We start from the raw sequence: 17,092 nt of genomic DNA on the forward strand, positions 1-17,092 counted from the left end.
TGTGAATGAATGGAGACTGTTTCCATTTGAAGGACAAGAAGCTGAGCATTATCACGTCAACTAGCCACCACAGATGATCAGGCAGAGCATCCTGAGTTTCACCTAACGGCTGTCCGGGAGGGAAAAGTTTGGAATTAAATATATCCGCAAGACGGACAAACACCTTCAGCTGTAAAGAAGCATCCGCTTGTCTGGTGCCTGCATCCAGTTTGGACACCCAGACAAGACGGTGTGTCCCTATCTGTGTTGTCTGTTTCCTATTGTCACATCACATTCCTGTGTGTGTGTTTGTGTGTGTGTGTGTTTGGAGGTGGTGGTGGTGGTGGTGGTGGGGGGCTTGATTCAAGACATCCTGCTCTTATTGTTGACCGCCCGAGGTCGACCGCTGCTCAACATGTCAAGCTGAGAGAGAACAAAATGGGGCCCGTGCCACAGAGAGCAACACACACACAAACACACACACGGGTCAGAAACTAGCCTTTTTACTTTGTTGAGATGCTAATAGTAAAGCAGATTTTATGTTTGAGTGAAAAAACATCTCAAAAAATTGATTTTATATCGGAAAAAATCATTTAAAATGAACAAAATTCATCACTGAAAGGTTAGGGACATTAAAAAACACACTAACTAAAAAAATTTAAATGGTCTCTCTCTTATTTTCTTCTAGAAATTCAGCTTCTGCATCCTTCATTTCACTGTGAGCCTGTGAATTACTAGTACTTATTGTATCTAAATCAAACTGAATTACAGTCCCTCAAACCAAACCTGTTAATATTCATCAATACTCCCAGTCAAACTGAATGAGAAGTAACATTTTATTTTTCCTTCAATGAGAAAAAAACCCCACACATTTTGAAAATGAGCCCTTCATTTGGAAAAAAAAAAAAAATGTAACACATACTTCATGAATACTCACAGAAAACAAATCAATATTTCATACACAATAATAAAACAATAAAAGTGCAATAAGGATTCTTTAAAAACACAAGTTTGAAACAAACTGAGCGCACTGTGTCACCAGCATTCACTCCAGGTTGTGCTGTGCTACACCACCCTCTAGTGGTGTAGCACAGCACAACTAAAATACCAAATGAAAGTACACGTGTGCTATTTTGAGCTCTAAGGCAGACCAAACTAAACACAACAAAACTAAATAAATTAGGTCCAGGCATTTTGAGTCACTCAACAAATAAATCAGGCCCCCTCCCTTCTATGCTGAGAGAGACTGAGGGTTAGGGAGTCCCTGAGGTTTATTTTTATAAAAGTGCACAAGATAAAAATGCAGAAAAACTCTAAAAACAAAACAGTAACTGGCTGAGGCAGATTTCAGATGTGACTTTGGTGTTTCTCTGCTGCTCTGCTCAGCGCTTCTTCAAACTAAAGTCTCATCAGCTCACGACATAAAAGTGTAAATCTGATTTTTCAAGCTGCCACGAACTGGCAAAGTTCTCTGAGTGAAACACGTTTCAGGCCTCTTTGTTCCATCGAGGAATGATGATCTTGCGATAAGTCCGTCTTTCTGAGATGTTGCGTCTGACTTTGGCCACCAATGGGGGATTCAGCTCCAGCTCCAGAGAGGGGCTGGAGTGAGACTTTTTCAGCCCGTCTTCCTCCTCTGCTTCCTCCCCCGAGTCTGCACACACAGCTTTATCAAACAGGTTCAGGTCCGTGATGGTCAACACGCTGCCGCCCGTCTTCTCCACGCTCTTCCAGGCCTCCAGCACCTGGATGTAGTTCTCATAGCGACACATCTGCAGGATTTGAACAAGAAGGTCACTCATGGGTCTTTTGACACTTGTCTACACACTCTTTCCGTCATAAAACTTCAGCTACCTCGTGCTGCAGGTACTCCGCTCTGACCCGATGCTCCTCCAGCTCCTTGGCTTTGGCCTTTTTGCCCTCTGGTGGGTTTTGCTGCAGGCCCGACAGGTCCACCTTGAAGGACTCCAGCATTCTGGCATGAGACTGTAGCTGACGTTCCTGCACAGAGTGGAACAAAGGGACAGATTTCATGCAAATCCATTTGATGAAAATCCTGCTGAGGAACAAACACAGTGGGCAGAAAGTATCACCCTTATATGATTCATTTCAGCACTGTGTTGGCTGCTATCAAAGTTTCAATAAAACTGCATGTAAAGACTTTTTCTTTCTTAATTTCACATGTAATGACGGTTTGATTTTGAGCTTTTGAATAAGGCGTTCTTTAGCAAATCAAACGTTAAATTCATGAGCAATTAAATGCACTCTTGCTCAAGTCAGTACATTCAGCGGTTTTGTTGCTACAGCCTTATTTGTCCTGGTATGGCCAGTTTAGCTCCCTATTGCTACGTAAATGGATGAATAGCTAGTAGCTAGTTTTATAGTGGCCACTGTTCAGGTAAAGTAACTAAGCGATAAGGTAAGTGACGTGAAAATACTGAAAAACCCATTCATGCATAAAAAATTACTTGTAATTGTGAAGAAATCAGTGTCACTAGGAAGGAGAAGTACAGTTGTGTACCTGAGTGTGAGCAGACTGCGAAGCGGGAAGGATCGGCCTGCAGAACCTCCTCTGAGAGCCCACAGCAGCCGGGAACGGAGGCGAGGAGTGAAGGGCCGAAATCAGGTTAATGCGGCTGATCCATGAATTCATCTCCACCTTGGATCTGAGAGGAAAACAAACGGGGCTTTCACGTCGACTGGTGGACTCTTAGGCGTGCACACACACTCCACAATCCACTCACACTCTGACTGACTGACTTACGAGGCCTGAAAGAGGAAAACCCTCCAGTCGGCCGTCTGCAAACGGAAGACGTGCGGCTTCTTGGTGTAGTCGGCCGCCTTCTCGGCCAGAGAGTGATGCACGCTGACCACCTCCTCATTAGCTGGCTGATCCCCCCTGTAATCATTCTGACACACACAAAGAGGGGAAATTACAGAGAAGTATTCATAATCATGACCTCTTTTTATTAATGGCTGTGTGTACTATTGAGATTCATACTGGATAATGCTGAAAGACCCAGAGCTGAGTTACTGACCTTCTGTAAGTAAAGCACCATTCCCTTCAGCACTCCGTAGAAAGTCTTCCAGCCTCTCTTTCCCCAAGGAGCTGCCACACAGAAACATTCAGCAGACAGGAATGTAAAAATCATTTGTATGAAACATTAAATCTCACTACACCACTCCCACATCTCATTTGAACTCTCGTTTAGAGATTTTTTGAGAGTTTTGTCTCCTGGGGAATCAGAATTAATGTTTTTTAGTGTTATAAAAATAATTTCGCTTACTAGAACGAAGTGTCCTAATCACCAACATTTAACATTTAAAATGAAAAGGCCTGTAAAATCACAACCGTTTCATGATGATACATTCTTGATATTTTGTATAATTGCCAGTTGCCCTTATTCTCTGCAACAGGACACCATAGCATGGTCAAACATCAGAAACCCTTAGTTTCTAGTACTGCAATTCTATAAAATGTTATGTTGCGCTAACTAAAGACTTCCTAATGTCGGATTACCAAATCACGGATTGTGCCTTTAAATCCTATCCTAGGCAAAATAAATTAGACAGACATAGGTGAAATGTATGTTTGCGTGTCGCTCACTGCGTTTGCCGTCGATGTCAGCATGGAGTTTTCTCTGGAGGAATCCCTCTTTGACCACGGAGGCCTTTTTGTCGTGAGGAACATCCTGGAAGGGGTTGGATTTCGAACGCAGCGGCGCATCCTCCTCTGCATCTTCATCAGCCAACACAGTGCCCTTCAGCTCCTCCTCATCACTTTGACACACAAAGACAGATTACGGTTGAAATCATACTGCATATGTGGAAAAATCAGCGACGGAGAAGAAGAGATCATGGAGTATTTACTGTATCCACTTACACAGCCCACTCCAGCGGCTCACTTCTTATGGAATTGTAAAGACTCTGCAATGTAGATGGAGGGGAAAAGGTTCAATAACTTTCACCAGCAAGGATTTGACTTTGCTCAGATGATCAGGGGTCAGTGGCAGTATTACTTTCAAGAGATCCTTGCTGAAGTTTTCTCCTTCATCCATCCTATCCAGGTTGGACACAAACTTAGAAGAGGACATGGATTTTCCTACATTCTGTAAACAAAACACAAAGCATTTGATTGACTAAATACCTGGTAACATGGTGCTATGTCAAAACAAAACTTTCACAGCCATAAACGTTCCCCACCTGTCCATGCAAGTCGGTGTTGAGGAGCATCAAAGCACATGTAAGAGCCAGCACAGAACCTGAGGATAGAAAAAAAAAAGAGGGAAAATGACACGTCTGTCGTATGTGACGCTGAATCTTTGAGCAGAAAAGCAGAAATATCCAGTAAAGCATGACTGAGGCTCACCTGAGGAGGAGAAGGAGTCGGGGTTGCACTCGTGGAAGCGGCAGGCGAAATGCTGCAGCACGCGCTCTCTCTCCTGGGTCTCTCCTATCAGCACCACCACTTTCAGGAAAGACCTAAGAGGGAGAAGACAGAGGGATGAGCGCTTTATGGGGCCGTTTTCTGACAGATATCAGTCCATGCTCTGCCTCTGTAATTCTCACCTCAGGGCATGATCCAGGGATTGTCCGGTGAAGTCGAAGAACTTGAGGTATTCCTCCCCAACAGCACGACTGAAGTCATTACTAAACAGAAACAAAATACCACTTTATTTATTAGAAACAAAAACAATATCAACACATTGATATTAAGAATGGAACAATACTTTGGGGGGGGATTATTGGCGCTTCAATATGGCATTTAACCTAAACTGGAAGAATGGATAATGAACAAGAAATCGACTTCTTGAATATGATGGCCAAGCATACTAGAGGAACTCAGTGTTCATTTCCACTCAACTCAACAGTCAGAAAAAAATCGGTTAACTGTGACCAGGAAAGGATTATATTTCAGCTGAATATATATATCATGTTAGCCATAACGCAAGAGACGTGGTAAAATACTGCTTGTCAAAGTTAAATTACTCTACTCTAGTATTGCAATTCTATAAACAGACAGGCGGCAGAGATTTAGATACTCTGATATTTAGTTCAGAATTTGGGTCGAACTCCAAAAACACTGGATCCAACACTTGTCAGTGCCACCTTTCATTAGACTCTCCATGTCTTTCAATCCCGATGCCCCCGGTTTGTAACATACACATTGTTATTTATTGGTGGCTGATATACCCTTGATATCACCAGTGTTATTTTCTTAGACTCATACAAAGCCACAGGAGATATTACACAACTGTTTCCACCGGCTGAGCAGCCCTGGTCTTAATGTGTAAAATCTGCGTAAAATCTGCGTGCCCTTTAAATGTTATGTGGACTGAATAAATTGGAGGGTGTTTGTGTGGAATAAATTGCACAGTTCTCGTGGGCTTTTCTCAATCTTTGAGGAGGTGAATGTGCTGTATAAAATGTCTTGTCAAAGCTAAAGTTAAAACAAATGTTACACCTGGTTTATCTAGAAGCCAAACATCTTTTGTTGCACAGCTGAGGCATGGTATTCCTCCTCTGGTTACTGAGGTTGGCTGTGAAGTGTGAAAAGTGAGACACATGCACTGTATAACTTGTGATGACTTCAGATTTTCTATGAAATGGCTCGACAAATCCCTGAAATGCACAATGTTTTTGTCAGTGCTTTGTGAATTATATTGGAGACCAGTGTTTCCCAATCCTGGTCCTGGATGTTTTAGAATCAGATGTGCTCCAACACACCAGTCAGGTGGGTGAGGCTCCTGCAGAGCTTGATGATGAGCTCATCATTTCCACCAGGTGTGTTGGAGAAGGGCAGTGGACTTCCAGGACCAAGACTGGGAAACATTATAGAAGACAATGAGGGTGTGCAGATTGTTTTTTGTGAAAGTTGTTGGGCCTGGCGTTCTTGAATTTATGTCATTCATTAAGTGGAGACACTACAGGTGAACAGAGTAAAAAAAAAACTCATGGATATTAGCATGTAACTTCCTCAGTAAGTTTTTTGAAATTGAGCGTTAAATATACAAATGATGTGCTAATCTGCACACATTTCCAAAACAGAAATCATGAACGTTGGATGAAGCCAGGTTTAAAGTTCTCGTTTCATTGTGTTAACATTTTAGAGCAAAAGGTCTTTATAGAGGGAATCTTTTTTTTTTATCACTAAATGAAAAAATGTTACCATGTATTTAGGAATAAAATGTTATATAAATCAGGCTATGAATGACATTTTAACTACATCATTTGTAAAAACAATTCCTATAAATAGGAATAAAACTGGAGAGTTTGGTGTGTCTAACTGCAGTGGAGAAAACGTCCTGTATATAATAAACACTTACATGTGTATTTTGGACATCTTCCTTCCTCTTGTCTTAAGAAGAAGACGTTCTAAAGGAGGCAAAACTGCCCAAAGTCTCAAAATTGTGCATGAAAAGCAACGTGTTTGTCTCGAGTGTCTCGTCTTAATGTTATGTGATTGCACAGGAGCACAGCCACCTGCCAGTGATCTACACCTGGGTGCTCCAGTGGCCAGTTGTGGTTTTCAATGCAGCGCTCATAACACCATCACCCTGCAGTTATGAAGATATAAAAAATATAAACATATACTATGTGCTTACTCTTTGTCCAAGTGCTTCACTACGTCCACACGGTGAATCCCATCCAACTTATACAGCTGTTCAGCGAGGCGGCGGGCCATCTCTCTGTCCGCCTCACCTCCGTTCATATGAGGCACTGCTGTCTCAGGGGGCTTGGGTTGCTCTCCGTTTGCGACAACTATTTGTACAGATCCTTCCTCACTACCTCCTACCTCTTCGGCCTGATGTGACGTCTCAGCCTGTTCGTCCACCTGGCTGAACTCTGCTGTCTGCTGTGTGGCCTCAGTCTCAGGAAACAGCTGCTCTCTTATCTCCGACTCATCCGTCTTCTCCAGTTGCACGGGCTGCTCACAGAGCGCTGGCTGAGGCAAGTCGGCCGTTTGCAGTGGCTGCTCATTCTGCCCCGATGGCTCCGTCTGTTCTTCCTGCTCTGCCACTCGAGGGTCTTCAGCTTCGGTGCAAACTGTCTGCTCTGACAGAGTAGCCTCCTCTGGTCGGTCTGCGTTTTCAGAGTTTTGGGTTGATTCTTCTGTTGATTCCATCTGCGGTGACTGCTCCAGATGTTGCGACTGTCCTAACTCATCCGAGTCTTCCGAGTGTTTCTCCTCTGCTTGATGTGACACCTCTGCTTGGATGTGCTCTGGCTCATCTGTCGTTTTAGGCTGCTCAGACTGTAGGGACAGATCCATGCTGTGTGAGGTCATTTGGTCACAATCTTGATGCTGTAAGCAGCTTGTCTCCTCTAGATTTGCAGCCAGCTCTGGTATTTCTTTTGAGTTTTCTGCCCTTTCTGCATCATCTGCCACCTGTATCAATGGTTCTCCGTTGCCATCCGCAGCCTCTGACTGTTTAGGGTCCACGCACGGATCTACATGCCTGCACATCTCTGGCTCTTCAGTCGGTCCTGTGGGATCTTCATGTAACCGCTGTAGTATCTCTACGTCCTCTTCGGTCCCTGAGTGCAGCCTTTCCTCCAAAAGCTCTAACTGTTGCACATCAGCTAGCTTATCTGGGTTTACAGTTGGTCCAGTATCATCAGTTTGTCGTGGCTCTGCAGGAACCTCCCTACAAAGTGTGGACAAAATGTGCAATACAGCTCATGTTATAATAGCACATCATACCTTGACAAGATTAATATAATGACAGGATTAACTGTTAATACACACTTCCTGCTCCCCTTTCTAAAGTTAAGTTTATGATACTTACACATCAGTCAAACTACCGACAGCTTTGGCCTCTTTACTTTCTTCAGTACAGGACACACTTGTCACACTCAGCTCCTCTTCTACCTCGCCTCCCTCCTCATTCACTTCCTCAGTCTCAACACCATTAGCTGAAGTGTGCTCTTCCTCCGAGTCTCCCCGTCCAGTCAGCAGAACGCTGGGCTCCTCCTGTTCCTCTTCTAGTTTTAAATCCACAAAACTGTCCACATCATCCTCTGAGCCTTCAGTTTCTTCAAGACTGTCGATTAGGTCCCCAGTTTCAGCGGGATCTGAGGCTGCTGAGTGTCCCTCCTCTTCCTCTGAGTCTGTCCTCGGGGGGATTTCTGAAAGATTTTTTAGAGGATGGTTATCATCACAGTTTTGCAGGAGTCCGCTCTAATAAAAATGAGCAGGCCACAAGAAATACACAAACACCAGAAACTGAGAATCATGAACTTGTTTTCACAAACTGAGTAACAAATGGAAAAATAAATGCTATTTAGCACATAATTAAAGATGTGGCTCCAAGTAATACGTACCGTTATTACTGTTTAACAGCTCATGTGTCGAATCTTCCTTTTCCTGTTTCGGTGGCTCTTGCACATCACCAGCATCACATGGCTGGAAATTGCAACACAGGCCATCGATCATGAACACGAGCTGTGTTAGAACGCTTGTGATTGCCAGTGGGCTCATTGCGTGAGCCTCATCTGACTAACATTATGTCCACTCTATTCCTCCCACCTCTCCTCAACCTACTGCAGTAACCCAAACACGTCTCTCAACAGATGAAGAGATAAAGAGGTGGTGAGGCAAGTCACTGCTCAGTGAAGTGAAGGGTGAATGATACAGGAAACTGTATATGAAGGTGTACAGCGAATAAAAATAAAACAGAAATACCCCAAATTCTAAATAATGGCAACATGACAATATCACATATCTCATTTGGCATCTCATCGTGTACCATACATACCTCTGAGCTACTTCCTGTCAGCTCTAGATCGAAGTTCAGAAGCTGTGAATCAAACTCATCTTCTTCCTCTCTCAACTCCTGAGTGAAAGGCTCAGCTTCACCGTCTTGAGATTGTGGAGTGACGGGGGAAGTGGCATCTAGGCTGTCGTCAGACCCGAGCTCATTGGCTAAGCTGCTGTCAGTTAAGAGTGAGGGCGTCTCTGCAGAGGGGTCAAGCATGTCCCACTGCACTGTGGCAAAGGAAAGAGGGGCGCTGGTACAGGCCATGGGGTGCATCGGCCACATTATTTGCTCCCACTGTTCTGCCTCCTCAGGAGCCTCTCGCCTTGTTTTTGGGGAAACATTAAGTTGATCTGTCGCGTGTGCCTGGTGTATCTGCACCTCTGTCTCGCCCCACACAATGGCCTGCTGGTCTCCATTGATGTACTGGTGGTCTACAGTGGTCCATGAGTCTTGTTGAGGCTGCTGTAGGACTGAATCTGTAACATCTGCCAGAGAGGAGCACACGTTTTCCTCCTCCATTAGCTTGTATCTCAATCAGTTCTGTTGTTGGTGAAGGATGTTGCAGCTTTAAATGCTGTCTTGCTACAAAATGTCCTCCTCTGCCGTGTGAAGGATGATCATTTTGTTAAGTTCCATGAATGTGAAATCCTGAAGCATGATAAAACGTCCAATTGCGCCATTCACAGATCTGTGACAAGAGAAAAAAACCATTAATGTTCAAAAATACTTCGCCACACCCCCATATGAAGCAATGTAGGGAAATTCTTCCCTCGAATTTTGGCAGCATTATAAAAAAAGAAAAAACAATAGTAAAGTTGTTGTGTGAAACTCACTCTTCAGGATCTATTTAAATACCACGTTTCATAAAAGAAACTTTTCCTCCAGGAGGAATATCTGATGAATTAGTAGACAAATAAGCCATTCATAAGACTCTACTAAATTTGGTTGTAGTAAAATAGTGAAGTCTTTCTAGTGGCTCTGTATTTCTTTTCTGTTCATCTGTGAGAAAGCGTCAATGTAAAACAGCATTTTAAATTACACATGACGTTCCAAGCAAAAACAAAACCAAAAAGCAAAAATAAATTACAGCCTTGATAGCACAAAAATACTCACCACTAACATTTCAACAAAATCCAGTTTGGATCCAGTTCATGCTGCTCATTTGTCATCGTTTTTAAACTTCCTAGTGTGTGGCATTGCAGATGTGCAGTGCAGTAGGTTTTAGTGCAAGGTGACAAAAGCATGTTTGCACTTCCTGACCACAGATTCAGAGAATCAGCCGAGCAAGTGAGCAAGACAGAAAGAGGTGTACAGTGCGGATTAAGAGAGAGGTAGAGGGTGGGGTTAAGGGGTTGTTTCTGGTGTGCAGTTTAACAGCCTGCGTCCCGTGTTTATCGTTTTATCGCCACGCTGCAATGTGACTCTGCGAGGGACAAAACCTTGAACGTGAACTGCATGTTGTCAACACAAACCAAGGGCATCTCTTCTAACAACACCAAGGCCAGCAACATATCATCAACAACAGAATGTCATCCGTGTCTGAAGCACGCAATTATCACACCTCATGTCTTCTTATTTTCTGCCCACTTTCTCCTCATTTCTCTCTATTTTTTTTTTTCTCTATTCCTCTCGTCTTGTCTTTTCATGTCACGCAACCAACATCCGGGACAGACCTTGACCACATTTCCTGCGTGGGTGCTCACTTTTCAGTTCCTGTCAGGGTGCAGCAAGAGCTACAGTATGAGAGTTAACATTTAGATTTAGAAAGAGAATCATGAGTGGATCAGACTGTGTTTGGAACTAAAAATGTGGCGAGACTAAAACTTAATTAAACTGATTCTCACTTATGAACCTCAAGACAGGCAATGCTGCTTTAAAGGTTAGTTGAACAAAATTTCAAAATAATTTGGACCATTCTAATATTTCTACAATTATAGAGTACTGACTGCAATCTCCAACTGCTCTTCTTTTAACACTGATAATCTTCGGCGTGTGGTGTTATCTCTAGCAGCATTGTTGATTATGATAACTGTACAAGACATGCTGACAGAGAGAAACACTTTTTCACCCTCATCAAAGAGAAAACAACAGTAAATCACGAGACTTTCAGCCAGACGTGATATTTCTCAGACAAACTGCAGTGTGCCCTAAAGTGGAGAATACCAGAAGCTGATGACAATGCACGGAAGGTTTACACAGCACATCACAGGCGTTAGAGGGTAGTTGATATAATACTAAAGGAGAAGTACAAATATGAAAAAAAATAAAAAGAGGAACACAGTGTGAAGTGAAATCCGAGAAAAGATGTATAAATATGAACATGTATAATAATAGAATATGTCTAAAGAGGATAAACACTGCCTCATTAGCACCAGTGAACATGGCATAAATTTGAACAGTTTCAAACCTCAAAGAACTAGAAAATCTCATTAGGAGGAATCTTTTGAAGCATGACTTACCCCCTTCAGGCGCTTTAAAGCAGCATCATATGATCAGCCAGCTTGTGAGGTTTTAGGTTTAGTCTTGTGGGAGGGAGAGACACACCACTGTGTTATACTGGGTTTATACCACTGTCAAAGAGCTGTGTCTTCACAGACATACTCACCCCCACACACACACACACACACACACACACCAGCATACAAATAGCTCTCAGTTGATTATGGCTGAACCTGTTGCGCACAACAAACACAGCTCACATCCGCTCTCTTTAAGCCAAGCAGTGTTTTAGTCTGTGGTGTCGCATAACGATGCATGCAAGTCACAAGTCCTCTTCTGGACCGGGTCCTTCTCTTTCTTCCTCATGCTTCCTGTCCAGTTTGGATAGATCAAGATCAGACTGCTGACTCCCTCTGTCCAGTCTGTGTCCCGGTAGATACGTGCAGGGGGGGGTAGGGTAGAATTTAGAGGGATAGAAGGAGAAAGCTGTAGAGTGAAAGAGGAAGAAAAGACACATTGTGATTGGCAGATGACTCAAGAGCTCAGAGACACCTGAGCGGCCTTGGCCCACACCCACTAGCCCGAAGGCATCCAAGCACACACACACACACATGTCAGGTGGGAGGAGTAGCTTCATTCCTGCAAACATACCAAGAATGATGTGGTAAAACCAGAAGGTATCCAGATCCAGTGTGTACAAGTCATTAGCTGCAGTGGAAATAACTGTGATTCTTTCTACAGGGTTACAAGCTTGTCTGGCTGTGAGTAGAAAAGCCTGTTTAACATAGACAGGAGGTTTATTACAGTGTCCCTATAAGAACAAAACTAAAACACTGCACAGTCATCTTCTTGTTCATTTTTCATGTTATTTGCTTTAAAGTATTTGCACTGCTGACAGTGATTAATTCTCTTTATTCATTATGAGTCAGAAGCAAAGTCAGCATTTTTTTTTAGCTAGTTGCATTTTCATCAAAATGATTTGCACGCTTGCAAAGATGCAGCAGCATACCAACTAGCAAATTAGCCAGTAACTTGGTTAGTTAAAGTAATGGTAGTAAAATGGTAGCAAAATTAGTAATAGTTATGGTAGTAGTAACGTTGAAATGAGTCACTTTCATCGTTTTTTTTCTGTGTGATTAGCATTACTAGCATGATTAGCATAGCGTTATTAGCTTCATTATTTATGTTACCTTGGTACACATTGCATGTTGAGTCATTAGCATGATTAGCATAAAGATGTCCGTTGGTATTCAAGTATTAGCATTACCTAGCATTTATGTGAGCATCCTTGCAGCTGTAGTGAGTTAGTTTCTAGCTAGTGGCTGATTTAGTAAGACAGGTAATAGTGTTATTAGTAGTGACCTAGTAGTGCTCCTGTCGTTTTCTTCTTGTTTTTAAACACCTTTTACCACCGCGGTTATTTGGGTAAGTAGCACCACAATAAAGTTGGCTAGGCTAATACAGCTATTCTACTCCGCGCCGCCAAGGGGCGCTACAGACCTGTGAGCCGTCAGAAAAACAAAAACCAGCTTCTTCTCGTCGTCACTTTCCTGCGACTGTCTCTGCTTTGTTTGTTCCGCACACGGCAGCAGAGCCGCACACACCCACTTTTTTTTTTTTTTACAGATACTTTTCAACCGTTCACAAACCATCTGGGGAGTTGTCTACATCCGCAGCCGCCCGGTCTAACATGGCCAAGTCGAATGATCTGAAAATCTTCCTGGAGTCCTCTCTGAATGAGATCTTTAAAGCGACTGTGAGCGACATCCTGGACTCGGTGGACCGGACCCTGTCCGAGTACCAGGGCACAATACAGAGGATCGAGTCTGAAAACGAGGGCCTGAAGCGGCTGTTGTTAGCACAGAAGAGCACGGAGTCTGCTGCCAGAGGTATGGATGTCTACAGCCGCTCAGCAATGGAGGGTGTCACGACAGCGGACAGTGTAGCTTCATGGAGCCACTGACCTTTTGTGCAAGCATTGCCTGCGCTGTCAGCAGATTGCACGTGTGTGTGTGATGTGTGTGATGTGTGTGATGTGTGTGATGTGTGTTACCCCGGACATCAATAAAAGGTTGCGATACAGCAGCAGAAGGTGTAAACAATGCAGCATGCAGTACATTGTTACAGGGCTGTGCAGACGTTTATGAGGTGGGAAACAGGCCTGAGGATTATTAAAACAATACCCTGTCCAAATCACAGTGTTTGACTCCCCCCAAAATGTTGCAATGCTTGCATGAATTTAAAATTTTCTGTCTCTGATTTCCAGATAGCTGAGATGAAAGACTGTGCACTTACCTGATTACTGCAATTGCAGCTAATATTGTATGTGCCAGCCCATCATCCCAGAGTTAGATATAAAATTCAAGCATTTTTACACTTAGCAATAAATAATCTCTGATATCCCCTTGTTCGAAATGCATTCAATGTGTAGTTTGTACTGTTTTATTCATGACTATTTCCTTGAATTTTTAGATATTCATGAGCAAGATGCCACTGAAGAAAAGTGTTCGACCTCAGAATGGAACAGTTGTCCCATCAGCTCCACCCAGGGCATCTTCAAGATGTCCATACGCAGCAGCGACAAGAAGAGCCTCAGGAGGAAGCAGAAAGACAAGATGAGGGAGAGCATATCCTCCCCTTCCTTTTCATTGCAGGCTGATCATATGGTAGAGGGGCCGTGTGTGGACACGGCAGAGGCAGCTATCTCCACCCAAAGCTTGATACCTGTAAAGACGGAGCCTGGCCTAGATGAAAGTGGTGCTATTGACCTGTCCCAGCCTTCATCCCTTCTCAATCTAACAATGAGGCCGATAAAAGATGAGAGCACAGAGGTCAATTTTGATGGTCAAGATGCATATGCACCTCTGCTGCCATCTAGAGGCCTTGAGCAAGACTCCAGAAGCACTGACGGTGAAGTTAAAGTCACCATTGTTTCTGATAGTTACATGCAGGACGGACAGTTCATTAAGAAAGAGGAAGAGGAGCAGAATGGGGTGTTGCAGTATGGTGACAATGACAAATGTTTCTCTAAGCAGCAGTTGAAGCATGCGTTGGAATATTTACCAGAGTCAGAAGTTGATCCCGAGGGAGCGAGCAAGCTGGCTGAAGTGGTGACGCATGAGCAAAACCATGCACCCGCCGCTCCCGCGGATGAGTTTTTGGACACTCATGACAACTTGTTGCGCTGTCCCACCTGCCCCAAAACCTTTAGTCGAGCAACCTCACTCAACATCCACATCAAGACTCACAGCGGGGAGAAGGCTCACAGCTGCAGCTACTGTGGTAAACGCTTTGGCCGGGCCGACCTCCTCAAATCCCACAAGCGTACGCACACAGGAGAAAGACCCTATAGCTGCAACATCTGCAGTAAAACATACGCCTATCCCAGTCAGCTCAGGATACACAAACGCGTCCACACTGGAGAGAAACCGTATTCCTGCTCGCACTGCGGTAAACGATTCAACGAGCACAACCAGCTCAAAGTGCACTTGCGGACTCACACTGGGGAGAGGCCTTACAGCTGCCAGGAGTGCGGCAAAATGTTCAGCAACGCAGGCAACCTGCGTATTCACGAGAGGATTCACACTGGTGAGAAGCCGTACTGCTGCACCCAGTGTGGGAAAAGGTTTAACGGCTTGGGTGACCTCAAAACACATTACAGGATTCACACTGGAGAGAGGCCTTACAGCTGCGAGCTGTGCAAGAAGACCTTCAGTCAGGCGGGCCACCTCACCATACACATGAGGATGCACACAGGAGAAAGACCGTACAGCTGCAACGAATGTGGCAAGAAGTTTACAGTGGCCAGCAGCCTTAAGCTGCACCAGAGGACTCACACAGGGGAGAAAGAGTACAGCTGCTCGTACTGCAGCAAGAGTTTCAGCAGGTCGGGTCACCTGAAGAGACACGAGCTGGTCCACACCAAAGAGAAGGTCTTCCTCTGCAGCCAGTGTGGGAAGACATACACGGACCAGTCGTCCCTGAAAAAGCACCTGAAGATGCACGCTGCCAAGGAGCGGAAGGCTGTTGGCGAGGGAAGCACCAGCGAGGCTGAAATGGCCAGACCTTCAGCTGCTGAGACACTTTCAGACACGGACAGAATTTAGAGCCAAATCCTTTGAGATGAGTAATATATAAAACCTGAGACTGAGTGCTGTGTGTGATTTGACAAAAGAATTTTAAATCAAGGTCCACATACCAGCTATTTCCAGAGCAGCAGCCTACATTAGGAGAGTATTACAAACGGTCATGCTGTGTTTAGGCGCCTGGGAAGCCTTTAAGCTCTTGAATCCATAGCTCAAGCAAGACTTCTTTTAACGCAGGGCCTGAATCACCACTAAAGCAGTGTGCTGTGGTTGAAAGCTTCAGTAAAAGCTAGTAAGTGGACCTTGGTTTAAGACTACTTTTCTTCCCATGGTCAAGATTCAAGAATGAGCTTTAATGCTCACTGTATGTGACATTTGTGGTACAGTGCAATACACTGAGGTCTAATCTTTGCTGTGATTCCAGTAGGTCCAAATACCTGGCAGTACCATATGATTCATTGTTTAATTGTCTCTCACAACACAGTGTTAAGAGTTAAAGACTGCAAATGGGACCCTAAAAGAGAAGAAGTTCCTTTAAATGTGACTTAACTGTATGTTACCACAATGCTGGTGTTATGTTTTTGAGATGTTTTAAGGGAAAACAAATCACTGAATTCAACATCTGCCAGACTGGCAGGATGGTTTCAACCCTGCTGAAGCAAGATACTGAATCCAAGGTCCAGGTTTCTGTTTTGTAGCTGGTCCTGATCTGTGGAGAGAGAAAAAATCCCCACATGGGTAATTCCAAAATTAACAGGATAATTGTTCTAGAATGAAGATGCTTTTGAACTAAAATTTATAGACTTCGTAGTAGCCAGAGAGTTAGAAATGTGTGCCACATCAGCGATTTAAGGTGAAGATCATTAATACATTGCTGTATATAGCTTTAACTGTATGACCTACAGTCTGATCCATTGAACTGACAAGAATGTATTTGTGTAACAATGTTACTCAGCATCGATTGACCAACTTCTTTAGTAAATTGCTAAATGTTTTGTAAGTCGTGCTGATCTCAAAGAAAGTCGAGCTTCTAGAGGGTTTGTTGTAGGCTGTTCAATAGGAAACATGTTTCTTCCCATGAATGATGTACGACTGACGCACACACACAGGAGCAAAATGCCATGTTTATGATGACAGGGCTACTGTTTGTTGTGGCAGCTGGTTGATATACCTGCACAGCAATGTATATTAAACTGAGTGTCTGCTACTAGGAATCTATTGGGACGTACTTAGGTGTGATTTGTGTGTAAATTAAAAAGAAAAGTTGATCAAAACATTTTGAATGTCTCACTTGTGCTTTTATAGGTGCATTTTCTTTGAAATGAAACACAGTGTGCAAGAAGAGCACAAATACATTCTGTGACTTCCTTTTTTTACACATTTGGTGCAACCAGAAAGGCAAATACAGCACACTATATATAAGTGATTGTGAGAAATGCAGTGGTTCCCAGCATGTATTCTCTGATGCTTGAGATAAGGAGCATTCAGCCTGTTGAGGCATTTCACACAAATGGGCACTAAATTCTCATTATTTTCATTGTTTTTATTTATTCTTTTTTTTCCCATTATTTTAATATATATTTTTATAGTATTTTCATATTGTTTTCCAATTCACTTATTGTTTAGTCTGAAAAATTGTCCATATTCTGTCTGCCTCAAAATAAGCAAGAACTTTTGGTTTAATCCTCAGGGGACCCAGACTGCAGGTTGGGAACCATTGTACAAAACAGCAGTTTAATAATCAGCATAAAAACCACAGGAACAATCAGGAACATATTATATTCCCCAATATTTCACAGCAACAGTATTTTCATATGAACATTTTCA

At 43.4% G+C, this 17,092-nt stretch overlaps 2 protein-coding genes across 2 annotated transcripts; one reads left to right on the forward strand and one right to left on the reverse strand.

The window, feature by feature from the left end:
- Positions 1–665: 665 nt before the first annotated feature.
- Positions 666–11,610, reverse strand: LOC139218446 (PH and SEC7 domain-containing protein 4-like). The gene is made up of 16 exons (XM_070849994.1): positions 11,201–11,610; positions 8,739–9,429; positions 8,305–8,386; positions 7,770–8,109; positions 6,585–7,628; positions 4,549–4,629; positions 4,349–4,461; positions 4,183–4,241; positions 3,999–4,088; positions 3,863–3,906; positions 3,587–3,759; positions 3,018–3,088; positions 2,744–2,889; positions 2,501–2,645; positions 1,834–1,980; positions 666–1,751 (listed from the first exon to the last, which is right to left on the reverse strand). Exons 2-16 carry the CDS (start codon positions 9,258–9,260, stop codon positions 1,467–1,469), a joined length of 3,342 nt encoding a protein of 1,113 aa, XP_070706095.1. The 5' UTR covers positions 9,261–9,429; positions 11,201–11,610; the 3' UTR covers positions 666–1,466.
- A 1,195-nt stretch (positions 11,611–12,805) lies between these two features.
- Positions 12,806–16,504, forward strand: LOC139218447 (zinc finger protein 436). The gene is made up of 2 exons (XM_070849995.1): positions 12,806–13,069; positions 13,653–16,504. Exons 1-2 carry the CDS (start codon positions 12,871–12,873, stop codon positions 15,284–15,286), a joined length of 1,833 nt encoding a protein of 610 aa, XP_070706096.1. The 5' UTR covers positions 12,806–12,870; the 3' UTR covers positions 15,287–16,504.
- The last annotated feature ends 588 nt before the right edge of the window (positions 16,505–17,092 follow it).

This window comes from Pempheris klunzingeri, chromosome 19 (assembly GCF_042242105.1).
Source record: "Pempheris klunzingeri isolate RE-2024b chromosome 19, fPemKlu1.hap1, whole genome shotgun sequence".
NCBI classification, from domain to species: domain Eukaryota; kingdom Metazoa; phylum Chordata; class Actinopteri; order Acropomatiformes; family Pempheridae; genus Pempheris; species Pempheris klunzingeri.